Source organism: Nesoenas mayeri, assembly GCF_963082525.1.
Source record: "Nesoenas mayeri genome assembly, chromosome: 4".
Classification (NCBI taxonomy): Eukaryota; Metazoa; Chordata; class Aves; order Columbiformes; family Columbidae; genus Nesoenas; species Nesoenas mayeri.
This window is the reverse complement of record NC_137540.1, coordinates 46,089,289-46,111,951: the sequence shown is the minus strand read 5'-3', so window position 1 is coordinate 46,111,951 and position 22,663 is coordinate 46,089,289. Positions and strand designations below refer to the sequence as shown.

The 22,663-nt window shown below is 36.4% G+C and overlaps 1 protein-coding gene across 12 annotated transcripts in view; it reads left to right on the top strand.

Annotated features, from left to right (window-relative positions):
• Nucleotides 1-22,663, top strand: part of PCM1 (pericentriolar material 1) — a 46,800-nt gene that overhangs the window by 19,376 nt on the left and 4,761 nt on the right. For 3 of the 12 annotated variants that reach the window (XM_080343202.1, XM_080343209.1, XM_080343198.1), the window contains exons 14-33: nt 404-538; nt 3,454-3,644; nt 4,212-4,418; nt 5,353-5,575; nt 5,717-5,862; nt 6,815-7,008; nt 8,669-8,849; nt 9,540-9,898; nt 10,426-10,584; nt 11,359-11,415; nt 12,594-12,766; nt 12,851-12,979; nt 13,589-13,709; nt 14,030-14,167; nt 14,418-14,551; nt 15,662-15,796; nt 16,717-16,914; nt 19,382-19,441; nt 21,243-21,381; nt 22,130-22,278. In XM_080343202.1, coding sequence (XP_080199328.1) covers nt 404-538; nt 3,454-3,644; nt 4,212-4,418; nt 5,353-5,575; nt 5,717-5,862; nt 6,815-7,008; nt 8,669-8,849; nt 9,540-9,898; nt 10,426-10,584; nt 11,359-11,415; nt 12,594-12,766; nt 12,851-12,979; nt 13,589-13,709; nt 14,030-14,167; nt 14,418-14,551; nt 15,662-15,796; nt 16,717-16,914; nt 19,382-19,441; nt 21,243-21,381; nt 22,130-22,278 — 3,228 coding nt within the window. Of the gene's footprint in view, nt 1-403; nt 539-3,453; nt 3,645-4,211; nt 4,419-5,352; nt 5,576-5,716; nt 5,863-6,814; nt 7,009-8,668; nt 8,850-9,539; nt 9,899-10,425; nt 10,585-11,358; nt 11,416-12,593; nt 12,767-12,850; nt 12,980-13,588; nt 13,710-14,029; nt 14,168-14,417; nt 14,552-15,661; nt 15,797-16,716; nt 17,646-17,672; nt 17,854-19,381; nt 19,442-21,242; nt 21,382-22,129; nt 22,279-22,663 lie in introns of those variants that run through there. The other 9 variants (XM_080343203.1, XM_080343201.1, XM_080343204.1 and 6 more) reach the window with 8 other exon arrangements.

Here is a 22,663-nt window from a genome sequence, read left to right as displayed (position 1 = left end):
TGTATCCTCACTCCTCAGTAGCCATTTGCATGGTCTGGTATTTTGAAACAATATTGTGTCTTGTAAGCATGATCAACACTTTGTTGTAGTCAAACTTAACTACACTGTACTGTATTGTTTCTCATCCACTTTGAAGATCAACTTTTTTCCTATGAAATAAGCAGTAAATTATCAATACTGTGTGCATCTACAGCATTATGTAAGATTATACTACATAAAAATAAGGTTTGTAGATTTCTGGCTAAGTTCTGAAATAAATATTTAGCCTTAATTTGAAAATCTCTTTTCGGTGAATACTAATTCTCCTATCTCATAAAGACTGAACTGTGTTGGGTTTTATTAGCAGGTAAGTTTTAGGCAGCTACGGTACTCTATTTTGCCATTTTGCTTTTTTTTTTTTCAGTTGTCAGCTGGCTTGGGTGACTGCACAGCAAATAGACAGACTTCACCAGCAACATCAACTCCGGCCATGAATGAGTATAACACAGCTGGCAAGCCTTCACTTGAATTTGATGAATCTGTACCAGTAGGCAATGAGGTATTTCATACTTGATATTCTGTGACTTAAAAAAGGTTTAAAAAGTCAAAAGGTCTCAGTAACTTGCACACATTTTTAAGTATTTGTCATGGGGAGTGGAGTAGTAACCACTCTAACAAAGTATGTATAAATTCTTCATTTAATTTTTGGAAAGAAAGAAATACTGACCTGAACTGGCAAAAGATCTTTACCCAAATATAGCAGTTGTTGCCAAATATTAATGTGGAAGTTGAATTAATTTTGAGTTTGTGCTGTCAACATTTGATAGTGTATACCACAGGCAGGTTATCTGTGAAGAAAATGATGGCAGTATTTAAAACCTAGTTTGTCTTCTGTGCAGCTTTCTTCCTCTTTTCCCCTGAAGTTCATATCTTAAATAATGGTCTGGGTATTACTTAGTCTTTCTGAAAATTATGATTCTGAAAATTATGATCACATTTGTAGGTGTGTGGAGGGTTATGGGATGCAAACTGCTGGCTGGACTTGACATCTGAAACAAATATCTGAAAAATACCTTTTTTAATAGAATCATAGAATTTTAGGGATTGGAAGGGACCTCAAAAGATCATCTAGTCCAATCCCCCTGCCAGAGCAGGAACACTTAGATGAGGCTACACAGGAATTGTGTCCAGGCAGGTTTTGAATGTCTCCAGAGTAGGAGACTCCACAACCTCCCTGGGCAGCCTGTTCCAGTGTTCTGTCACCCTCACTGTGAAGAAGTTTCTTCTCAAATTTAAGTGGAACCTCTTGTGTTCCAGTTTAAACCCATTACCCCTTGTCCTACCATTGTTTGTCACCGAGAAGAGCCTGGCTCCATCCTTGTGACACTCACCTTTTATATATTTGTAAACATTAATGAGGTCACTCTTCAGTCTCCTCTTCTCCAAGCTAAAGAGACCCAGCTCCCTCAGCCTTTCCTCATAAGGGAGGTGCTCCACTCCCTTAATCATCTTGGTTGCCCTGCGCTGGACTCTCTACAGCAGTTCCCTGTCCTTCTTGAACTGAGGGGCCCAGAACTGGACACAATATTCCAGGTGTGGTCGCACCAGTGCAGAGTAGAGGGGAAGGAGGACCTCTCTCGACCTACTAACCACCCACCTTCTAATACACCTCAGGATTCCATTGGCCTTCCTGGCCACAAGGGCACAGTGCTGGCTCATGGTCATCCTGTTGTCCACCAGGACCCCCAGGTCCCTTTCCCCTACACTGTTCTCTAACAGGTCATTCCTCAACTTATACTGGAAGCTGGGTTGCTCCTACCCAGATGAGACTCTACACTTTCCCTTGCTATGTTTAATTAAATTTTTCCCCGCCTAACTCTGCAGCCTGTCCAGGTCTCGCTGGATGGCAGCACAGCCTTCTGGCGTGTCAGCCACCCCTCCCAGCTTGGTGTCATCAGTAAACTTGCTGATAGTACACTCTATTCCCTCATCCAAGTCATTGATGAATATATTGAATAATACTGGTCCCAGTACTGACCCTTGAGGCACTCCACTAGATACGGGCCTCCAACTAGACTCCACCTCATTGACCACAACTCTCTGGCTTCTTCCCTTCAGCCAGTTCACAGTCCATCTCACTACCTGATCATCCAGACCACACTCCCTGAGTTTAGCTGTAAGGATGCTGTGGGAAACTGTGTCAAATGCCTTACCAAAGTCAAGGTAGACCACATCCATCGCCCAGCCGTCATCTATCCACCTCGTTAGGTCCTCATGAAAGTCAATGAGGTTGGTCAAGCACGACTTCCCCTTGGTGAAGCCATGTTGACTGCCCCTAATGACCTTCTTATCCTTGATATGCCTTGAGATGGCACCAAGGATAAGTTGTTCCATCGCTTTCCCACGGATGGAGATAAGGCTGACTAGTCTGTAGTTACCTAGGTCTTCCTTCCTACCCTTAATAGACTTTCTTTGTGAGTTGCATCAGCATTCTTGTGAACGTTTTTTTAACAGTTTAGGTGATGCTGCTTGGGCAATGCCTGTATTATTGTCATTAAAAGCCAAATTTTTGTTTTCCAAGAAGAGAATATCAGAACTTTGGCATCTTCCAAATAAGCATTATAGGACAACCTATCTCTTTTCACTGAATAAAAGGTCTGAATTCTTCCTGCTAAAAAGAAGCTCTCTCTAAAATGAATCTGCTGATGCAATTGCTAACACTCTACAAACAGTTTGTGTTATTAATTATCAAACTATGTATAGACTTTAGCTGGAAAACTTCTCGGCTCCAAGCACCACCAGCTAGTTCAGTTGCTTTCATACTTGAGTCCATTGTCACTTGCCTTTCTCTCTTAAGTCTGTGTTTTCCAGTCTGGTTCACTTACACAGTTGGTTTGTGTTATGCTGTCTACGTGTTTGTAAAAGTACCTTGCCGTTTATGCATTCACTGTATCTAATTTAAGGTGAAGGCCTCTTTCTTACCTGTATCTTTGCCCGTTATGTGTTCTTCTTTGCAAATCATAGCTTCCTTAGGTCTTGTTCAAACATACACGGCAACTTGAATTTCCGCAGGTTGCAGAAAACCTTTTTGTTGCATTCTCTACTTTATCAAAGAAGTACTCTGCACAATTTTCAGATGTCTCCAGATGGTAGTATTCTGCCATGCTACTTAGAGAGCTAACTAATAATGCATAAATTATATGATGAAAACAGCATTCAGTGAAACATGCTGCTTTTCTTGAAAAATTCTGTCTTATAATGTTTCATTACCTTCTTAGATTTTGTAGTATTTAAGATAAATAATAAATACTGGATGTATTTTGCAGCTTTCTCTGGTGTGGCCTCAGTTACAGTATAATACCAATGCCTAAGCAAAAAGGTATAAGCGCAGTGTCAAATACAGGAATTCTAACTTGCTTTAGTTTAGGTTGTATTTATTTTGTTTCTATTCTGATGGTTTCCGTTTTACTGCAGTTATGGTCTGAGATGAGAAGACATGAGATTTTAAGAGAAGAATTGCGACAAAGAAGAAAGCAACTGGAAGCTCTAATGGCTGAGCATCAGAGGAGGAAAGAGCTTGCAGAAACAATATCCACTGTTGCTGCGTCTGTTAAAAGTGAAGGATCAGAAGCTCAGCGTACTCCACAGCAGAGTAGGACTGAAAAGTAAGAACATGAGTCAGTGTTATTTGGTGCTTCTGTTAAGTGAGATGTCAGCCTTGGGGCAGTTTCTTGTTTTCATCTACCACTGAACATTATGATATGACAGAGCAATAACTTAATTTCTTGACTATGTAAAGTGACTGTTAGTTAGTAACTTGCCAGTTTTATGGGTCTTCCCAAGTGTATTTAGTTTCCCCTGCTCCATAAATGGTGAAAAATCACCTGAGGAGAATGTACGGAAAATGCCAAATGATTGGAGTAATTTTTCTAAATCTCTACACCATTTGTAACAATAGTAAAGTGATAGTTTTCCAAAACAATAGTTTTATTTAACTGTCCCAGTATCAGAGGAATACTAGTTTCATTTTATATTGGTGAGGTAATGTTTAAATTACTTTTGGTGCAACTTATTAATTGAAGAGAGACAGTCTTGTAGTTGTCAACACATTGTTCTAATAATTTGTCATAAACCAAAAAAAGCCCAGTACTCCTCCCTTCCCAAACATCCCTCTCTTTTTTTCTATTTTTTATTTATTCCCCGTCCCCCCCCCAAAAAAAACCAATGTTCAGTAGGACAGTGGCTACCTGGGGAGGTTCTACGCAGTGTGCACTAGATGAAGAGGATGGAGATGAAGATGGTTATCTCTCCGGTGGAGCTGGTCAGGCAGAAGATGATGATGATGAGGATGATGCGTCAAGTGCGAACGACAGCTTCTCTGTTTATCCCAATAACAACGTACCAGAAAATGCATATTTTGTTAAAGAAAACAAGGATAGGTTAGTAGCATTACTTGTTGATCTGATGCTTGTCAGAGTATGTTTGGAAGGGGTGGGAGAAGCATTGCATCAATTACAAGGCATCCTTTTACAGCAAAGTGCAAAGTCCTGCTTGCCACGGAGCTCTGTGTGATGGCACTTTCTTGTCTGAGTCTCTGTAGCTGCAATGTGTATAGCTAATTTGATGATTTATTCCATTTACATTCGTATTAAATGTCTGCTGTTGAGCTCTGCAGTTGTGTTATATTAGTTCCTTGTGTTACATGTTGTTTAAATCAACTTAAGATAACCTATATGAAATTTTTGCTGGGTTATTGATTAGTCTCTTCAAAAAAAGTAATTCAGAGAATTAAACTAACTTATTTTTTTGCTTTCAAATTGTTGGCTTTTGCAGCTTCGAAAACTATTTCTTATTAGATTTATTTTTAATTAACATGAATATTTTAAACTCTTGCTTGCCTGACTGATTTCCTTAGTAAACTTTGTGTGACTAGATGAAAATTCCATGTTAAAAGTAATGTATATCTCTTCAATTAGTTTCCTCTGTTTTTGATACCAAAATAATTTTAGTAGATAGCAACCTTCTAGTCAGTAGCTGAGCCTCTTAATTCTTAATGTAGTATGTTGGCGGCTTCTATTTTCATCTGAGTATATATTGTATGTTGGTAATGGATGATACTGAAAACAAGATCCAGAAACATCCTTAGCATTTATTTTTTGACAGTGGTTGTCTGTTGAATGATTGTTGTCTGATGTTTGGTTAGGCTAATGTTGGATTGACAAAATCACATGGGTTATCAGCCGGCATGCTGAAATGGCCTGTTCCAAGTGAGTTGTTGACATACAACTGAAAGATAATTTGGATAATGGAAGTACCATAAGAAGTGGTTTGAAATGTCAGCTTTTGTCATCATTCTTTTCCCCCCCAACACAGGTGGAAAAATTACCGTCCTCTTTCAGCAGATGGAAATTATCGTCCATTGTCTAAGGCCAGACAACAGCAAAACATAAGTATGCGACGTCAGGAAAACCTTCGGTGGATGTCCGAACTTTCATATGTGGAAGAAAAGGAACGATGGCAGGAGCAGATCAATCAGTTGAAGAAACAGCATGAATTTAGTGTCAGCATTTGTCAAACTTTAATGCAGGATCAGCAGGTAAATATGAAGAGCAGTTATTTAGCTGTTCTTACTTTGTCTTTTTGGTTTTGATTTTGTTTGTTTGTTGCTTTATTTTTTCCTCTAAATGTTTCCAGCAATAAGTTCTATTGGTCACTGTCGTGTATTTTCTTTCCACAGACCCTCTCTTGTCTTCTACAGACTTTGCTTACAGGCCCTTACAGTATGATGCCCAATAATGTTGCATCTTCACAAGTACATCTTATTATGCATCAGCTAAACCAGTGTTACACTCAACTGACATGGCAGCAGAATAACGTCCAGAGGTTTGTTGCCTGTACTAGTGTTCGACTGTGGATTTTGAAATGCTTCAGTAACAAGAGAACATGGTTATGTGAATAAAAGATTACGGATAATGGTTAAATATGAGACTGTTGACCTTCCTAGTTGATTACAAGTTTTTTGAAATTGTATGCAGCATTTTTGGTTGTTCTTTTTTTACCACTGCTTTAATGCATTTGAGATGCTTCTTTTTGAGTAATTTTTCATTAAGAAAACTGAAAGTTGGCATCTCTTCCAAAAATCTGTTGCAATACCTTTATTTGACTTTTTTGGTTTAGACTTACCTTCCTTGAATATGCTTGTATGTCTGTAGTCTTTGCTACCTGGCAAGATTCTGGATTCTAATGGTTATGGAAAGATGGTGGAAAAGCTTTTTGTACTTTCTTAGTGTTGTCAGTCAGAATTTATGCTTACTTTTGCTCCATTTGTATGTACTACTTTTGCCTTCTGAAGAATGATCTTTTTGGAAAAAAAAAAAAAAAAAAAGTATTTTTAATTTACTGCATGAAAGTTCAAACTCTTCATCTCTCTTTTCTATTTGATAAGCGGTATGTAGTCACTGGCCTTGTAAAATTTTAAAGTATGCCACTTCTGTAAATATTTTGTATCTTTGGTATTTTCTATTCAGGTTTCATTTTCAGCCTGCTTATTTTTTTTGGTATCTAGTCAGTGTTTTGTTGTTCTTGCAAGAATGTTTAACTTCTGTAAATATGACCCCTAGTACAGAGTGGTTGATTTTAAAACCATTTGACACTCAGGATTAAATACAAGTTGGTTTTGTCTCGAGGGTTTTTTTGTTTTGTTTTTACTATCTGAATGGAGCAGTTCTTTGCATACATTACATGGGGCAAGTGAAATAATAGGAATCTCAAATTACTTGAGTACAGATTTACAGCACTGCTTTTTTCCAAGTGCTTGTTTTCCCTTGTTTTCAAGGTTGAAACAAATGTTAAATGATCTTATGCGTCAGCAAGAAGAACAACGTTATGAAGAGAAGTCATCAAGAAAGGATAGAGGCAGTAGTGTACCCCCACCTCCATCTCCTGTTTTCTGTCCATTCAGCTTTCCTCCACAACCTTTGAACCTGTTTAATGTACCAGGATTTACTAATTTTTCTTCCTTTGCTCCAGGTAAGTATTACTACAGGTGTGAAAAGTAATATGAATTTTTAAAATTACCATTCCCTCATGTAATTGAAATCTTAATATGAACTCTCATTTTTCCTTTATATTGAAATGGTCTTAAACAGTCCTTGAATGAACATGCTAATGAACGTGTTAATGTTTATTGACCAACAATAAGCTTTTGCACACTTTCAACAATCATTTAATTATGTTCGAAGTGAACCTTCTAATTTTAAGGTGACACTTGGTAATTATGCCTCTTTTTCTGCAAACTTCCAGTGCTTATTTTTGTTTGAAGTACCTGTGAATGGAGTGTGTTACTAATTTGTCTTCCCATCAGAGATACAGAGTAACTGGTGACTTGTGTACAGTGTTGCTAATCTCATTACCAAATCTACTTTAACTGTTTAATTTGAAATGGAAAAAAAAAATAGGTATTTTACTATATCATTAGAAGCTTTTAAAGTTGTCTTAATAATGTATTTCAGCCTTATCAGAAAACCAAGAAATAGGCAGAAACCTAGATTGTAGCTTTCAGATTTTAAAGTCTGTGTTTTATTTAAGGTTATGTGGAACCTGCACAGAAGAATAGTTACATTCAGTTTGCCACTACTATAAAGATTCTAATATTAAAATAACTATTTTGAATTTGTGACTTCTTTGGCCCTGTGAATCACAGAATCACAGAATCGACTGAGTTGGAAAAGACCTCAGAGATCATCAAGTCCAACCCTTGGTCCAACTTCAGTCCATTTATTAGATCATGACACTAAGTGCCATGTCCAGTCTCAGTTTAAAAAACTCCAGGGATAGTGAGTCCACCACCTCCCTGGGCAGCCATTCCAATGCCTGACCACTCTCTCTGTAAAGAATTTGTTTCTAATATCCAGCCTAAATTTCCCCTGGCAGTGTTTAAGCCCATGCCCCCTTGTTCCATTGCTGACTGCCTGGGAGAAGAGACCAATCCCCACCTGGCTATAACTTCCCTTCAGGTAGTTATAGAGAGTGATGAGGTCACCTCCAAGTCTCCTCTTCTCCAGACTAAACAACCCCAGCTCTCTCAGCCTCTCCCCATAGGTCTTGTGCTCAAGTCCCTTCACCAGTCTTGTTGGTCTTCTCTGGACCCACTCCAGCACTTCAATATCTTTCCTGAACTGAGGGGCCCAGAACTGAACACAATACTCCAGGTGTGGCCTCACCAATGCAGAGTACAGGGGAAGGATCACTTCCCTTGTCCTGCTGACCACACTATTTTTGATACAGAAACACTATTTTTGATACAGGAATACTTGTACCATTGCAAATTTCTTGTCACTTTGATGGTTGCTGAAGTATTGATAAAGCCTTCATGCAGGCAGAACTCTGTCTTTTTTGGAACTGATGTCATTTTTACCTTCACTTGTAGGACCTCTTTATTGGGATTTCTTGAATTTCCTTCATCTCTCCACTAATGGGGTGTAGTGGCATGTGTAGTATCCAATAATGTTTGAAACCTGCATTTAAGATAATTTTTATTATTACAGTGCTTTTAGGATGACAGCAGTTTTTGCTTAGCTTCCCCACTGTATTTTGGCTTCATAATTTTATGTTGCTACACAATATGTCTCAAATTTGACTTATCACACAGATAATTGAGGTAGCATTTTCTGACTTGTTTCCTTTGTAGATATTAACTATAATCCAGTGTTTCCTTCTGGTTTTGGAGATTTTGCACACAATATTTCTCCACACAGCAGTGAGCAGCAGCAGCAACATCCTTTAGATCATAATGCATCTGGGAAAACTGAGTATATGGCGTTCCCCAAACCTTTTGAAAGCAGTTCCTCTAATGGAGCGGAAAAACAAAGGTATTTAATGTGACAGTGCAACTCTCCTTTAATGATTTTTTCTTCTCCTTGCTCTCCTTTCTGGGCATTGTGGGAATGCCTCATTTTTTTAGGGTATTTATCTCCCAGGTAAATAATAGAATTACAAGATGAGCTTTACTTCTGCAGTTTCCAGTTTAGATATTTTTACTTTTTTTTTTTTTTTTGCTTCACTAAAGTGTTCTGCTTTTCTGTATATTAACTAATGTATCGTTTCAGAAGTATGTTAAGGTGAAATACAATGTTGGAGTGGTTTTATGATGCATTTTTTAAATGGAGGAAGATTTCATTTTGATGTTTTTTGAAACTGAGCTGTTTGAACAACTAGAGGTTATAATTTCAGTGAATACTTACTTTTTGTGCTACTGTAGATTGTAATGAATGTTGTTTTAAGAAATGTTTTGCCCCATAGAATTATTTGGGCACAGCAATAGCTGCATAAGTATATTGAGGATGAAATCAGTGGTAAATGTGAATTTCTTCAGATGTCTTCTGTTTTACATTTGGAAAAGTTCTCACTAGATTTTTTTTTTTTTCAGTGTTCAGCTGATGACTAAGTAACTCAGGCAGAAAACTTGTATTATGGATGTAGCTATTTGCCTGGCAATGCATGCTGTTTCTATTGGAGAGACTAGGTTATGATATATTGTTGGCTATCTTTCTTCCTGACAGGAGGAGTCACAGACAACCTGAAGAGGAAATGGAAAAAAGATCAGCTTGGCTTAATGATAGCCAGGACATGAAAAAAGATGATCAGTCTCAGCTGAAAGCAAGTTTTGCTGTTTCAGTACAAAACATTGCTTCCAATCATAAAAATCAGTCTGATATGAGCAGGAGAAGAGAGTTTGATGAAGAGTCTTTGGAGAGTTTTAGTAGCATGCCGGATCCAGTAGACCCCACTACTGTGACAAAGACATTTAAATCTAGAAAAGCATCAGCACAAGCAAGTTTGGCATCAAAAGATAAAACACCTAAATCGAAGAATAAGAGGAAGAGTTCTTCTCAGCTAAAAGGCAGAATTAAAAATATTGGTAGGTTGTAAAGTAATCTTAGATACCGTGGCAAACTCAACTTGGATTGTAATCATTACATTCCAAAGGTTTTACTCTGCATAAATGGTACCTATAATAATGAAAATAAGCTATTGGTATATGAATTTATTTTACATAACTACATAAGGATTTTTATTATTTCAGTAAATAAAAAGCATAACTGATTAGGACATAATGATTTGAATGGATAATGGATGCAGATACACTAAGATTTGGAATAAGTCACCAGAATTATTTTCATTATGTCTTCATGTTCAAACTGGATGACTTACTGAAAGATGTGCTTCAGTAAAATATTGAATGAGAAGGGCAGTACTAGTATGTGTAGTTGCAGTCACTGAGGATTCAGTTCTACTGCATGGCTCCAGTGTATAGAGGAAAATTTTGGTCTAGGAAACATCCTTGGTGTTTCGCATCTTAGAGCTTGCTCTTCAACAAATTTTTAGAAGTATTAAAACATTTTGTAAGCTTTTTTTTTTTTCTTCCTTTTTATTCCCTCCCATAAGATTATGAAAGTGCCAGTGCTTCTAGTGTGTGTGAACCCTGCAAGAGCAATAAAAGCAGACACTCTGAAGAGGTTGGTCATGCAAAGGTGTTCAGCAAAAGAAATCGGGAACAACTGGAAAATATCATTAAATACAGTAGATCTACAGAAATGTCTTCAGGTATTCTTCTGTGAATGTCAGAGTAAAGGACCTCCATACCTAGTAGTTAACACGTTATTTAAAAGCGGTGTATTATGACAGGATGACAATATAGTATTTTTAGCATGTGGATTTTGCCTTTCAATTTCTAAGGATGCTGTAAATATAAGTGTGTAAAAAGTTGAGTATTGGTTGCTTTTGGGTGTTTTCTGTAGATTAGATACTTAAGTTACTTAGAAACAGTCCTTTTACTGTAAAACAATCAAAAACCTAACCAACCAATAACCTCACCCATTTGTTGGTGTTTTTATGGAAAGTAACTGCACAATGCTTGAAACTTTGTTTAGTGTTTAAACTACATCCTGTATTGCATACATGTTTTCTTTCTATTGATGCTTAAAGGGGCTCTATCAAATATCATTAAAATTCAGTCTTATAACATCACATAAACCCTTACATTTTTGCCATCTGTACCGCTTTTCTTGCATCTAGATCATAAAAATATTCTCTTCTGTGTCTTTTTAGGTTCTGCCATTACCTTTATTTCGTTTGAAAGATGCAGATATTTTAATCATTGTAGCACAATGTACAGCTTTGTCAATGTAGCTGTGTCCACACTAAGAGCTGTTTATTGGTATACATAATAAACTTTTACTGGCAAAGTTCTCACAATAAGCAGCTGTGATGTGGTTTGGATGACTAAGCAATCTTCCTCCTGCTGTTTTGTATAGACCCTGTCTTTATTTCTGGTGCGCATTTTTGTGTTTATCACTGTCTATCCCCACTTTCCTACAGCGCATGCTAGGAGAATTCTGCAGCAGTCTAACAGAAATGCATGCATTGAAGCGCCAGGTAATGCATTCACTGCTTAGCTTCAACAATGTCCTGTTACTTTTTTTTTTTTTTCTCTCAGCTTTGGTCCTAAAACTCAGACTGTTTAGCAGATGTTGCAAATTAGTACTATTGCAGCACCTTCTCTATAAACAAGACAGGATAAGTTACTTGTAATTTGCATGAAATGCAATGATACAAACTACTTTGGATTACAGATGTGGAGAATGTGTTTATCATGTTCTTAGTCACAATTGCAAGTGGAAAAATATGCAGGTAGATAGTACAACAGAAAACTAATTTCAGTAGGTATTTTTAGTATGTTTAAAAGCTACAATTACATTTTGTTAATGAGGAGAGGGAAATGATTTCTGGTGGCTTATTAAAGGTTGAAAAAGCTTGCCTCGGTGCTTAAAATTACTGGTAAACTATTTGCAAATAATCAAGTTGCACAGTAACATGCTGTACTGCTAATAACTTCATTAACTTGAATACTAACAAATATGCATCTGTTAAGCTAAGCTGAGTTTTCCAAATTTAACTTTTTTCCATTCAACACTTGCCAAAATATGTATGTAATAATTTAACTGTTGTGATGCAAGGGTAATCCTTAACTTCCAAAGGAACAGGACACTTACTAGGGAGCACATTGTCTTCTCATACATATGTAATAGGATTTAAGGGTAAGAGGTGTTGTGTGAACAACAGAAGTAATATTAGACATGTATGAGAATGTAGGATTCATGCTTGTGTGGGAAGGAGTGGCTTTCTTGAATTGGGTCTAGAGTTTTCTTAATATTGTTGCTTGTGTTGCAAAAGTGTGGACTACTAGTATTTTATCAATGTGAGACCTTTGGCTATCTTGTTTGAAATACCTTAAAAACTCAATTTTCAGTGTTGAATACCTATTCTGAAGGCTATGTTGTTGTGTGTGGAGCATTCTCTTTATTAAAGAATACTTCCTAAAAGTATTGTTCAGTATTGTAAAATAAATTAGTTCTATGAATGCTTTATATTTTATTTTGTCTGTAAAGGACTGCATAAGGTATTATTTCAGAATGTTTAAGAAAGCAGCTATATAATGGAATCTACAGTGACTGAGAGATAATTTGTGTACCTGTAACTTGGATACCTAATAGGCAGTTTTCATTCAACTGGATGCATGTCAAGTACTTAATGAGTTCCTTTTTTTTCTGCAGAAACTGGTAGTGATCTTTCTATGTTTGAAGCTTTACGAGACACAATTTATTCTGAAGTGGCAACTCTTATTTCTCAAAATGAGTCTCGTCCCCACTTTCTTATTGAACTTTTCCATGAGCTTCAGCTGCTAAATACAGATTACCTGAGGCAAAGAGCTCTATATGCTCTACAGGTATGCATAAAACTTTTGATCTTGTGTATGAATTAAACAAATATTAGATGCTTTTTCATAGCATAGATTTATTATCTTTTCCAGGATATAGTGACCAGACATTTATCTGAGAACAATGAAAAAGGGAAGTGCACAAAATCACTGAATTCTGCAGCATGGATAGCATCAAATTCTGAACTTACTCCCAGTGAAAGCCTTGCTTCTACAGATGATGTAAGTTTTCAAGTTCAGAAGCTAGTTTAGTGTCAGCTTTTCCTATCTTTCAATTTACATGCATGCATGTGTACTGAAATATTCATACTAGCAACTGATTTTTTCTAAAATTAATAGTGACTTATATAGACTTTTCTAAACAAAGAAATGCAAGGGAATCCTAATGCAAAAATTATTACACATGGTAGGATACTTGATCCTGGAAATGAGTGATGTATCAGGGAGGAATAGAACTTGGAGAGAGACATAAATCAGAAACTGACATTCAAAAAGAGGCAAAAGCCTCTTGTGAGTAAGGTCAGGGCAAGATCACAAGATTCCACAGGAATTTTGGGTGTGTGTCTGTTTTTTTTTTTTTTCCTTGTATTTTAGAAATCACTGATGCCTTTGCATTTTCTTACATATTTTATAACTGAAGTATTTGAAACAACCATGGTAGAATCACCTCATGGACTGATATCCTGAAAGTAAGGTTCTTCCCCAGGCAGGCAGCCTGGTGACAGGTTTTGATACCACAGCATGTGGCTGAAAAGAATTGTTGGCTTGTTGACACATCTGTGAGAGGATGGTGCATTCCTGTTTAGTATTCAGTTGTTTGGTGTTTTTTAGGAAACTTTTGGCAAAAACTTTTCTACAGAAGCATGTCAAGATTGTGAACAAAATGATGCAGACAATGGGAGTAGTATGTCTACCTCTTCAAATTTTGAACCCTTTGCCACTGATGACCTTGGTAAGAATGGTGGGGATTTATGATGTCTGTGTTAACCCCTCCCTCCTAAAATAGCTGCAATTGTCTACTTGTAAATAGTATACTACTATTTGATTTTCAGTGTGCCAACCACATGTTTTGTAAAACAACACTTAGAGAAATTAGCCACTTGTGAAACACTTCGGAGTTGATCAAATTGTGTAATTAAATATTATAACTCAACTACAGTTATATGTAGGTTTCAAAACTTTTGGCTTTGAATTAATTTTTGTTGTTGTTTACTTGTCTATCAACTGAAAACTTTTTATTTAGATTAAAAAGTGTTTTTATTCTAAATATAGGCAACACAGTGATTCACTTAGATCAAGCTTTGGCTAGGATGAGGGAGTATGAGCATATGAAAATTGAAGCTGAAAGTACCCTTGACTCTGAGGGCTGCTCTAGTAATTTTCAGGGTGCTTCTGCTGCTAAATTAGAAGGTATGCACATATATACATATTTTGCTTAGTTTTAGAAAGTAATTATTCTAAATATTAAGAATCATTTAATTGGCTGGCTTATTTTCTTTGCTTATATTGAAAACTTAGCAAAGTTTCAAAGGATCATTAAGTAAACAGATTTATTTTAAAAAAAGGAAAATATATGGGTTTGAAATCAGTATTTCTTTAGTAGTAATATTGAATGCCTTAAAAGTGCTGTGGTTTTTGGTTGTTTTTTTTTTTTAATGAGGTCCAAGTGCCAGTGAATGTGTTCGTGTACCACAGTCAAGTGAAGCTTCTGCTGTTCCATGTCCTCATATAGATACTCAGCAGCTTGACCGGCAGATTAAAGCAATTATGAAAGAGGTCATTCCTTTTCTGAAGGTAAGAGCTCTTTTCAATAATGTGTGAATTAGGAGAATAGGAAAAGGACCAGCTTGATTGCATAGAAAAACATTATTTAAAATTGATAACTTGCGTTTTATTAGCAACAGCTGTCAATAAATGTGTTAAGTTGTGGACCTTGCTGAGGATGAAGTAAGGACTAAATCCTCCAACAAAGATTCCGTGGAGTTTTTAATAGGAGAAATAAATGGTAAGCTTTCTGGATTGCATAGGGCTGGTGGACTTGACATCAAGAAGAACAGAGATTTCTTTGTTTGGATCTGACCAAATTGAACAGAAATGTTTGAGAATGTTTTTTCTGAAATATTTGCTGGCTTTCAGCAAAGAGAACTCAGATAATTCTGATTAAAGCTGTTACATACAATGTAACCTGAGATATGTTTGAAGAATACCTGCCTGAGCTGTTGATTTTTAGAATTATTTTCTCCTGTTTACAAATATTTTTAAAGTTTTTGAGAGCTTGTAATCTTCTGTGAATACAGATGAGAAATGTACTACTCTAAAGGAGAAACAGTCACATTCATTCTTTTCAGGGTTAAAGAGCAGAGAAGGTCAAGTTGTAAGATGCTTAAGTTATCTCCCTGATCTCTTTCAGAGTATGTGCAGTATATAAGCTTAGGTTTGTTTAATAAGGTACTTGGTTGATACTAGTTCTGAAAAATGTGTATATTTTTGCTATGCCACAGTCTCAGTGCCTGAAGACTTCTGTTTTGTTTGCAATTTTAAGGAAGATTACAACAGCAAATATGTTAACGTAGACTTTAGTAGATTTGAGTACACAGCTACAATGTATGAAGATTCTTGTTTTGTCCAAATGTTAAAATATGGCATGTACTAATGTGTTGGAAAAGTGAGGTAAAGCTTTGTGTGTCATGGCCAGTCAGTCGTTAATGCAGTACGGTATCTGCTATAACCACATTCCCATTAGTCTGTTTTGCAAGATGGATTAGGACCTGTTGATGGAGTGCTGTTCCTTCAGTAGGCAGGCGATTTTTTTTTTTTCCGATATAAATGAATTTCAGTATTTGAGTTGACAGCTAATTGGTTTTTTTAAGTGGTAACTAAGCTCATTCTGTGATACTTGTCTAGGAACACATGGATGAAGTATGCTCTTCGCAGTTACTGACATCAGTAAGACGTATGGTCTTGACTCTTACACAACAAAATGATGAAAGTAAAGAGTTTGTGAAGTTCTTTCATAAGCAGCTTGGCAGTATACTTCAGGTTAGTAGTTTTTCAGTGTTGTTTTGCAACACTGTTGCAACTTGGATAATGAGCTATAGATAAACCAGCTTCCCTGAAGTAGTTATTTTACAACTTCAATCGCATAGCTGTTCTCTTCTCCTATGAGGGAAGGTTGAGAGAGTTGTGTTGTTCAGCCCAGAGACGAGAAGGCTCCTGGGGACCTTATTGCAGTCTTTCAGTACTTAAACGAGTCTGTAAGAAAGATGGGAACAGACTTTGTATCAGGATGTGTTACAACAGTACAAAGGGTAATGGTATTAAACTAAAAGACGGAGGAGATTGAGGCCAGACATGAGGAAGAAATTTTTTACAATTAGGGTGGTGAAACAATGGCACAGGTTGCCCAGAGAGGTGGTAGGTGCCCCATTCCTGGAAATATTCAAGGCCAGGCTGGATGGGGCTCTGATCAACCTGATCTAATTGAAAATGTCTCTGCTCATTGCAGGGGGGTTGCACTAGATGACCTTTGAAACTCCCTTCCAACCCTATCTATTCTATGTTTCTGTGATTATGCTTCAGCTTTGATACAGCAATGAGGTATTACCTTGTTTGCTAAAATTAAAGCTTTACCATGCACAGAACTTCTTTTCCATCACTGCCAACTAGTAAGAGGTTTATCTCCTGCCTGTGACTGTATTCAGGAAGAGCTCTGTGATATTCTTTATAGACATTTAGTGTAAATTCCTGGAAATCAATAGGCTGTTCTTTTCTTTTTTTTTTTTTTTTTTCAAGCATAGAATTTATATCAATAAATTGATAAGTTCTGTGTTATGTGACTTTTTTTAAGCACAAGCTATTATATACTAAACTAATTTTGAGTTATTAGGAATATGACAAATACTTAGTCTTTGAAGTTTGAAAGCCATTTTTGAAAACTGAAGAATTATTTCTCTTCACAGGATTCACTGGCAAAATTTGCTGGTAGGAAACTGAAAGACTGTGGAGAGGATCTTCTAGTGGAGATCTCTGAAGTGTTATTTAATGAATTAGCCTTTTTTAAACTCATGCAAGACTTGGACAACAACAGTATTTCTGTAAAGCAGAGATGTAAAAGAAAAATAGAAGCTACTGAAGTGATACAGTCGTATGCTAAAGAGGTTTGTTTTACTATATTTTTTAAAAATGTAGCTTTTCCTGAGTTTTCTAAATATCTGGTTTTCCTAAACTATTTTACCTTAGTTCATGTTATGTATATGATGTGGTTTTAGTTTTGGTGTGTTGTTTTTTTGGTGGGGTGTTTTGTTTGTTTGGGTTTTTGTTTTGTTTTGTTTTCTTTAGTTTGGTTGATTGTTTTTTGTTGTGGGTTTGGTTTTTTTTTTACGAAGTAGCACTGTATAGTCAAAGTATTGGTTGTGTAGAAACATGAACTAGTTTTCTTCTTTAAGGGAGATGTCCTGTATAATAGACGAGTGTCTGTTACAGGTATCTAATTTTGTAGACATTGGTTTTGGTAATTCAGAGGAAATGTGTTTTAGTGATTATATGTGCACATAGGAAGGAATAGTCAAGTGTTGAAATAACATTAACATCTGGGGCTGTTGCGTAGTTGTGGTTTAACCCCAGTAGGCAGCTAAGCATCATACAGCCACTTGCTCATTTCTCCCAGTGGGCTGGGGGAGAAAATTGGAAGGGTAAAAGTGAGAAAAATCGTGGGTTTAGATAAAAACAGTTTAATAGGTAAAACAAAAGCTGTGTGTACATGCAAAGCAAAACAAGGAATTTGCTCACTATTTCCCATCACCAGGGAGATGTTTAGCTGTCTCCAGGAAAGCAGGGCTCCATCACATGTAGCAGTTACTTGGGAAGACAAATGCCATAACTCTGAACATTTCTCCCTTCCTTTCTCTTCCCACAGCTTTATATGCTGAGCATGATGTCCTATGGTCTGGAACAGCCCTTTGGCCAGTTGGGGTCAGCTGTCCCAGCCATGTCCACTCCCAGCTCCTTGTGCACCCCCAGCCTACTCACTGGTAGGGCGGTGTGAGGAGCAGAAAAGGCCTTGGCTCTGTGTAAGCGCTGCTCAGCAGTAGCTGAAACATCCCTGTGTTATGAACACTGTTTTCATCACAAATCCAAAACATAGTCCCCCACTAGCTACTGTGAAGAAATGTAATTTTATCTCAGATAAATATTTTGACATATGGGAGTCCCAGTTCATCATCTCTTCAGTTACGCCTACAGCTTTCCTTGCAGTAGCTTAGGCACCATCTTTACCTAACTTGAATAGGTCCTATGAAGCCATCAAATAGTTCATTTGTTGGCATATGTAGAAAGTATCACTTTCTAGACTTGAAGTGTAAAATATATATAAACGTTCCAGAAATATTTGAGACTGTAGTACATATTCTGCTCTAACAAAGCCAGTTCTGTTTTGCTTTTGCACCATTTACATTTGTAAAGACATTCCATCACCCTTTTTAATTTTAGTATTACAGTTTTTAGGAACATAGCTTTTTTTTTTTTTTTTTTTTGCAGTAAATTAAATCATGTTCATAGACTTAAATCAGTTGGGTATCTACCTCAATATTTCTTCTTGTAAAGTATAGTTGTGACTTCGGTGTCCTTTCAGCTTTCTCTTAGTAACACAAATACCGAAACAAGCCCTTAACTCATTCTTATTTTAAAATAACATCAACAGAAGATGTTTTATGAATCTGTCATAAACTAAAAAAAGTCCTATAAGTAGTTTTAAGCATATCAGCAGCTGTGTTTTAAGATAGTTTAACTTCGATACACCAGTAATATGGTAGTGTGAGAGAGACTGCAGAGTATGTCATAAAGACTGCAGAGAAACACTCTGAATCCAGAAGGATTTGGACATGACTTCCTATTTTATCTGAAGTTGCCTGTTGCGTCTTTGTTACATAAAGAATTGGTTTATACACTGCTATGAGAATGCTTGGAGCCACCTTAGATCCAGCATGTCCTCTCCTCTCTTGGAAAACAGAGAATTATGGTTAAGGTCAATGTTTGCCTTGTTGCTGTAACAGCATCAGATTCAACAGATCCAGAGATGAGCCGGAACTGGTAGGTCCTGGTTACTTTTACAGACCCATGCAATTATCTCCAGATGGTCTTCTCACGCTTTCAGATCTGGCATCCTGATGCAGGTACATCTGATCTTGCTAGAGTTTTTGGAGCTGTCTTGAGCCCAGTAAGGTGACTGGTTTTAGATTCCATACTGAAAAACACAGCTCTCTGTCTTGACTGGAGCCAGTATATCCAATTCTGGTAGATATGGTACATCTAATTCTAATAGCTATAAATCTAGTGTGTTGAATACAATTCAACCACAAACTGGAGAATTAGCCCATGTAAATGTAATTGTTTAAATAAAAAGGATTTTTTGGACAGTTTTTTTGGATTTTTTTTGCAAATCTAAAATTTTGAAGACACCTATATCAACATCTCTCATAGCATAGAAGTACCTGCAGCTTACTTCCATTTTGAGATAACAATTCTTGGTAAGATTGACATTTCAAGCAGGCTCTAATGAAGCCTTAATTTAGTTCAGTGTTACAAAGTTATTAGTTTAGAATTGAAGACAGTTTGTGTTTTTTCTAGGCAAAAAAAGGTCTCCAGGTGGATGTTTGTTCATCTGCTGAAGATGTCGATGAGGACAAAGTACGTTTATGCTTCTCAACTGTCTTTATTCCTCAGATAATTTCACAGATCACTTAGTCTTATTATTTTCTGTCATATAAATGCAGTATCTGTAAGCAGCAGTTTCCTAGCTTATAAATGTATTTAAACATCATGGGGTTTATCTCCTTTCTGTTATTTTCAGTGATTTACTTTATCAAACTAACAAAGTAAATTATAATTTCCCTTTTTTAACTTGAGTTGACAGTCTCGGAGATGACTAGCAAAAAACCTGCCTTCATCAAGTCGTCTTTATTTTATGCGTTCAGTAAATGTAATTCGGAACACCAAATCCTTTGTTGCTCTTGTTTTTATTCCTGTTTCTCCTGCAGAGCCATTATTGGTGTGAAAACTGATGCATTTCTTATAAAACATTATCTTGTTACCTTTCAAGGAGTGCATTCAGATCAACAAAGATGCTTTTCTATTTATTGTTGGTCAGCTTCATGTAGGACAAGCTTTCCTTTAGGACTGACAATTTGAAAGTCTAAAAAGAGCAAAGTTTATGTTGAATGCTATGCAATTGAAATGGAATAATTTGTGATACTTGCTTAGCAGCTTTAGGGTAAGACCTTGCTTTCCCTTTTAGTATTTGTTTTCTGTATTTTAAAGAAAAACAACTGGTTCTGAAGGTGTTCATTGTGGGATTTGGACTGAGGTTGTTGACTATATTCTCAGCTCAGAACATTAGGGATGTAGTCATTCACTGAAGAGTTAAATAACAAGGAGAGTAAATAGAGAAGGTGCTTAACTATTCGTGGCAGTTAACATTTTCTTTTTTAATGGTATGGAATAAGTTGTTTGATTTTTCATATTAAGGAGAAGGCAGATGTTCTGCATTAGGGCATGTTGTATTTGAGGTCCTCAGCATCAAAGTCTGTGTGTGCTCTTGAGTATTAAATGTTAGCACCTAGAATTTCTCCCTATTCTATTTAGATTTGTTTTGAAAACCACTAAAATCATTGTGTCTGGGGAGAGAGGTTGCATACAAAGTTTTGTACTTTCTGCTGGAATGTTTAGCTTTTTCCAGTCAAATGAAAGATACAGATAATGTACTAAGCAGAATGTTGAATGCTTTCCTAAATGGGCACAGGTGTATGCGTGGGCATGTATGGGCATAGAGTCAGTGCTGTCTTCTAGGGCTTAGAGCTTCTGTCATGCTGCTTTGGAAGTAAAAGTGGGAAAAGATGTATGTCACTTGTTATGGTTGCTGTAATGTAGAATAGTCCTTTCAAGATCTGGAGATAAACTCAGGGCTTTACTTGTGGTTTGTATAGTATGAGCAGAATTATCTCACTCAAAGTATTTAGTATTCAGCAGAGAAAATCCTAAGTAGCTATTGCTAGAGAAATAAGAAAGTGCAGTTAGAAATACTCCTGATTTTTATTAGAGATCATGTAGGAGAGGTGGGCAGCCACTAGCAGTTAATAATGCAGATGTTTCATTCTTCGTCTTGATAAAGACAAATCTAATTTAAAGAATTTTTTTTTTAAGCTAGCATGCTGATCAGTGTGAAACTTTTCTGATAATGAAATACTCAGTTACAATGTCCTTGATCGCAATGTCTGAACAGTGCATTATCTCTTAGAGTAGGTCCTGATGCTCTGTTTCAGGAGTAGCTTTGTACTATTAATTTCAAGGCCTTAAGGACTATTTAAATGCTAATTTTTAGTCTTTAGATCTTCTATTTTTGAGAAACAAATGTGTCTCCTTGATGCAGAAACCATAACTTAATCTTTAGATAAACAAACCTGAAATTACACAGTATTTCCTGTTTTCCTAGGACAAGGATGAGACTGAAACTGTTAAACAAGTACAGGACTCAGAAATGTATGATGGGAATAGAGTTCCTGAAAGTATTAGGTCTGATGCGTCTGATCAGGAGGAAGATGATGAAAGTGAAAGCGGTCCAGTGGCAATAAGTAAGTGATTTTTTTTTTGTATACCTCATTATTCAACGCTTTCACTATAGTTTTGACCAACTAATATTGCATCAAGACATGAAGTACTGCTGTGTAACAATTTTTCTTAGATATTTTCTAGTCAGGTCTTTTCCAGAGAAAGCTTTCTAGTACTGTATTTATTAGTATTGTGTCAAGGGTTAAACATTCAAATTAGAGGAGCTTTTTCTCTTTGTAATCAGTTGATCTTTAAAAACACGCTGGAATTGGGTTCCTTGTTTAAATTACATATCCTATCTCAGCTAAACTTGAAGTTTCTCAGCCTTTAACCTGAGTGATGTGAAAGCTGCTGAAATTTTATGCAGTTTTCCATTATTTATTTATTTATTTTTTTTTAAATATGCTTCTACTTACGCTTGCATATATTTAAATAAGTTTTTTGTCTGCTTTGTCATCTTATATCAACTACTCATGGCTTGGTTTCCCTTATATTTACATTCTTCACACCAACTTGTTTAATAACTTAGATATTTGACACACACAAAGTGATGGTTTTTCATAATGTTGTGTGGAGCATATGGATCTTTGAAAGTAAGTCATCACTGTATCTTAATTTCAAATAATGTTTTGAGATAAGAGTTATAACTGATCATTGCAGTAAATTCTCCAAAGGGATTTGGATTTTGCTGCCTGCCTTTTTATTCTGTCAGGCTCTGTCAATATGTAAATCCATTATGAAGGTGGGTTTACAACTCTGGTTTGCCTTCAGGTTTATCAAAAGCAGAAACCCAAGCTCTGACTAACTATGGTAGTGGAGAAGATGAGAATGAAGATGAAGAAATAGAATTTGAGGAAGGACCTGTTGATGTGCAGACGTCATTACAAGCCAGCAGTGAAACAACAACCGAAAATGAACAGGTATCACTAAAGTTGTAAGTGCAGAACAAACCTAAGCCAGTGCATTGCTTTTCAGTACATATTTGTATGTACTTCGGGTTTTCTTGTTGCACTGTTTTCATACTAATGAAAGAAGAAGAATGATACAAGAAATTAAAGGGAAGCAGTAGCTTCTACATACAAAAGGTAGCCTTCCCCACCTGAATTTATTATTGTTGTTGCTTATACCAAAATGCATGGATGGACACAGTCAAAACTAATGTTTAAATCTGCTTTCAGAGAGAGAAAATGTTAAGCCACAGTAGAAAACATGGTTCTTTTGGAAATTTTTGTTTTAAACCATTAACTGGTTCTTCCTCTGTGTTTCCTGACATCAAGTTCTACTTGGTTTTCCTTTGCAGCTGCT